This window comes from Rhagoletis pomonella, unplaced genomic scaffold (assembly GCF_013731165.1).
Source record: "Rhagoletis pomonella isolate Grant_MI unplaced genomic scaffold, Rhpom_1.0 Rhpom_scaffold_00001, whole genome shotgun sequence".
Taxonomy (NCBI): Eukaryota; Metazoa; Arthropoda; class Insecta; order Diptera; family Tephritidae; genus Rhagoletis; species Rhagoletis pomonella.
In genome coordinates, this window is record NW_023458555.1 from 98,292,525 (window position 1) to 98,297,053 (window position 4,529).

General features: G+C 46.8%; 2 protein-coding genes across 2 annotated transcripts in view; one reads left to right on the forward strand and one right to left on the reverse strand.

The window, feature by feature from the left end:
- LOC118734620 overlaps positions 1-14 on the forward strand; it is a 5,090-nt gene extending 5,076 nt beyond the window's left edge. The window contains exon 5 of the mRNA XM_036464327.1: positions 6-14. Within this exon, the coding sequence (XP_036320220.1) occupies positions 6-14 (9 nt within the window). The remainder of the gene's footprint in view (positions 1-5) is intronic.
- Positions 15-94: 80 nt separating this feature from the next.
- On the reverse strand, positions 95-3,955 carry LOC118734631. Its single transcript, XM_036464339.1, has 5 exons — positions 3,527-3,955; positions 2,471-3,409; positions 1,430-2,164; positions 1,301-1,329; positions 95-656 (listed from the first exon to the last, which is right to left on the reverse strand). The coding sequence occupies exons 1-5, from the start codon at positions 3,953-3,955 to the stop codon at positions 95-97; spliced, it is 2,694 nt and encodes an 897-aa protein (XP_036320232.1).
- Positions 3,956-4,529: the final 574 nt, after the last annotated feature.

Sequence of the window (4,529 nt, forward strand, 5' to 3'; positions counted from 1 at the left end):
TTTAGAGTGGATGAATTAGTTCAAAGTTATTTGAGTAATCATCAAATACTTAAAGGGTGATCCAACATCCCGGCCTCGTTGAAAGGATCCGCTTTCAAGACACTGGCAGAATAGCAAGTTTATGTATAGGCCGACAGCAGGTACCATTGGCAGTACGGAGGTGCACAACTCGAACGTGACCACCTCGTCCAAGTACGGTGGACTCAACTCGACCAAGCTTCCAACGTTGTGGTGGCAGATTATCGTCGTGGATGATGACTAATGTGTCTTCTGTCAGGTTGGGTGCAGGAGTCGTCCATTTGACCCGTGCGCGCAATTCGTTGACGTAGTCCGCAGACCAGCGCCGCCAAAAGCGTTGCTTAATAGCCGTGATCATATCATACCGATCCAAGTTCGATATGTTGCGATCTTCCAGTGAGGGCTCGGGTAGAGCTCGTAACGAGGAACCGACCAAAAAATGCCCAGCAGTGAGTGCTTCGAAGTCGTTAGGATCTGATGACAGCTGGGAGAGTGGGCGCGAGTTTAGTATGGCTTCTATCTCCACGGCGACGGTGCTTAGTTCTTCAAAGGTTAACCTTGTATGAGCCAATGTGCGATATAGCAGTCCCTTTGCGCTTTTAACCGCTGCCTCCCAGAGGCCGCCGAAGTGGGGTGCCCTGGGGGGAATAAAATGGAAATTAATGAATTCGGAGGAACACAATTTTTTGATTTCATTTTGGATCTCATCGTTAAAGAGAAATTGCTTGAGGTCTTGTAGATGGTTGGATGCACCTTCAAAATTCGTGGCATTGTCACAAAAAATGTCACATGGCATTTTTCGCCGACCACCCATCCATTGGAGAGCGTTCAGGAACGCCTTCGTAGACAGATCCGAGACCACCTCGATGTGGACCGCTTTCGTGACAAGACAAACGAAAACAGCCAAGTATGATTTGGTAGGCAACTTTCCTCGGATTCGTAAGTAAGTATTTATTGGTCCGAAAAAATCCACTCCACAGCGTTGAAATGGTCGTGCTGGTTGGACACGCTCTTTTGGTAGCGGTCCCATGACTTGCTGCTGCAGTGTAGGCTTGTATCGGACGCAATGCACACACGACCGAACGACGCGACGAGCCACGTCTCTGGCGTTGATTATCCAATATTCAAGACGGATTAAAGCGACTAAAGCTTTGGGGCCTGCATGATAATTCCGAAGATGAAGATGACGTACATACGATGAAACAAATTGTGAATTGCTGGGTAGAAGAATCGGATGCTTTTGACTGTCTGGTAGGTCGGAGTAGTCAAGGCGACCACCAACCTTGATGAGCTCAAAGCCGGTCGAATCGTCTATAAATGGAGTGACAAATTTCAAAGTACTTTTTAAAGTTTGCTTTTTCTTTAGTAGCTGAAAGTCGACAGAAAAGTGCTGCTGTTGTACGTTCCATACTATGCAATGCGACGCGCGTCGCAATTCTTCAGGCGATGGTGAAGCTGTAGTGAATGTTGACTGCTTCCTGCACGAGTCGGAGAACCGAAATAGCCAGGCGACGAGACGTAAGCAATGAGGATAAGAACTAATGCCATTAATGACGTCAAGAATATGATTAGTTTCCTTAATTACTGTGAAAGCCGTTTTGCGTTTTTCTGCATTGATAATGTTCGCATCCAGATCAGCTAGAGCCTTGTTGTTTGGCCATTTGGACTGATCCTGAAGTAGGAAGGCTGGACCGGAAAACCAACTTGATGATTTGAGATCCGCAGTAGAGCAACCTCGAGATACAAGGTCTGCAGGATTATCGCGCGTTGGAACGTGTCTCCATTGTCCACCACCGGTCAACTCCTGTATGTCGGATACTCTATTTCCCACAAAAGTTGACAGCGTAATTGAATGCTGTTTCAGCCAATACAGCACCAATTGGGAATCAGTCCAAAAGTAACTGTTAATGGGTTTGTTAGCAAAGATATCCTTTACTTTGGCGTAAAGGCAAGCCAGAAGATGCGCACCACAAAGTTCGAGTTTAGGGAGCGACTGCTTTTTTACTGGGGCGACTCTCGACTTCGACGTCAACAACTGAACTACAACGTGACCGCGTAAGTCTTCAGTGCGTACATATACCGAGCAACCATAAGCCCGAATCGATGCGTCGCAAAACCCATGTAGTTGAATGTTGCGAGCGTTGAGCTGTAAGCAATAACGAGGTACCGTGAGTGATGAGATCGCATTTAAAGATATCAGGCAGTTTGTCCAAGCTTGCTGCAGATGTTGGGGAACGGACTCGTCCCAGTCGAGCTTCAATAGCCAAAGCTCTTACAGTATTATCTTGGCTGTGATAACCAGTGGTGATAACATGCCAAGCGGGTCAAACAGGGATGATGCGGTAGATAATATTGTCCGCTTTGTGACTGAAGTAGGTTCTTGTTTATGATTGAACGCGAAGGATAGGACGTCACTTCGTTGGTGCCATGTTATTCCTAATGCGCTGGTCACGTAATCGTCAGTGATACTGAGCTCCTTTGTGGCTTGACCTTCCATAAAGTCGGGGTGATTTGAGTGCCATTTCGATAGTGGAAATTGCCCGCGACGGAGTACTTCGACAACTTGATGCTTGAGGGTATATAGCTCATTCACATCTTCGGCACCGCATAACATATCGTCGACATAGAAAGATGATTTTATTGCTGAAGCGCCGATCGGAAGCTCTGCCATGTGTTGGTCCGGCAGATAGTGGAGGCTGCGTACTGCGAGAAATGGAGCCGAGGCTGTGCCATATGTGACCGTGTTCAGCTGGTACGTGCGGATATCTGAATCTGGGGAAGCTCGCCAAAGTACGCATTGGAATTGTCGAAAGTTATTATCTACAAGTACTTGCCTGTACATTTTAGCCACGTCTGCGGTGATGGCGTAACGATACAAACGAAAACGCAGTAGTAGCATGTATAAATCTTGTTGGATTGTTGGGCCTACCAGTAATAGGTCGTTTAATGAGGTTTGCGATGAGGTGCGACACGAGGCGTCAAACACAACTCGAAATTTCGTTGAGGTACTGCTAGGTTTTAGCACGCAATGATGTGGTATGTAGTAGTGTGGCTCCTTTAAGTTGGGTTGTGCTACTTCTGACATGTGGCCAAGACCTTCGTACTCTTCCATAAAGGCAATGTACTGCGGACGAATTTCGGGCGAACGTAGAAGGCGTCTCTCAAGCGCGAGGAATCGCCGGCGAGCAACATCGAAGGAGTCTCCGAGACAAATGGGGTCATCTTTAAAAGGCATACTTACTATTATGCGTCCAGTGTTATCTTGACGAACAGTTTTCATGAAAATCTCTTCGCACATGCGATGTTCCGGCTGAATCGATTTGGTTGGCGTACTGATGGCTTCTAGTTTCCATAGGCGTTGCAAGTTCTCGTCGATGGAGCTTTCATTTGACTACAGGCAAGATGATGCCGTCACATTACGCTCATTACGAAGCCTACCAGAGACAACCCAACCGAACAACGTCTTCTGGAGTGTAGCTAGGTTAGAACCCAGTCGAATTTGACCAACAGCAAGGGCGTCAAAAAATGCTTCTGTGCCTAACAACAAGTCGATGCGCCGGGGCTTGAAAAACGTTTCGTCTGCAAGTTTTGTATTAGCTGGCAAGTTCCAATCGGACGTGTCGATCTCGGTGTCTGGCTGGTATGCTATGTGCGAAGTGATTCCAAACTGTAGCGACAGTTGAAATGCTGAAGTGCCCGATTTGATAGTCGTAGTCGTACGTGACTTTAGATTGGTTAACGATTCACCAATACTGCGGACTCCCACATTGTGTTTCTCACGACGAAGACGAAGTTTTTGCGCGAAGTCACCGGTGATGAAGTTGAGTTGCGAGCATGAATCTAGTAGGGCTCTTCCCAACTTGTATGCACCTGTAACATCCTTGACTAGCACCAAAGCCGTTGCCAGAATAACTTGACCCTCTTCTGATGCTCCCATGTGCGAGTGGGTTGCTGCTGATTGCTGTGAACACGTTTGCCAAGTCGATCGATTAGATCCAGATGGCTGGGATGCAGATACAGTTGATTGTGTTATCTGAACAGTCTGGGATGCATTCTCATGATGCAGCAGCGTATGGTGTGCTCGATTGCAAGTGCGACAGCGGTTCTTCTAAGGGCATTGAGCCATTTTATGCCCGTTGCCTAAGCAATTTATACACAGGTCATACCTCTTGATGAGGTCAAAGCGTTGATTTGTATTCATATCCTTGAATTGTGAGCAACCGACAACTTTATGGTTGGAGCTGGAACAAAGAACACACGTGGGATTAGTGATAGCAAATGAGGAACTTTGGTTACGAATATTTAAGCGAGTTTGCTTGCCAGCTTCGGGTTTGCGTTGCGACGACGACTCAGATGAGTGCAAAAACTGGCAATGCCTTTCCAAGACTTTAGTGCATTGCGGCCAAGTCGGAAGCGAGTTATAATCAAGTGACTCGTTGCATTTGTTTTTGGTTTGCTGATCATATTTGCCCATTACAATGTAGATTAACATTGCTTGTGCGATGCTCGTA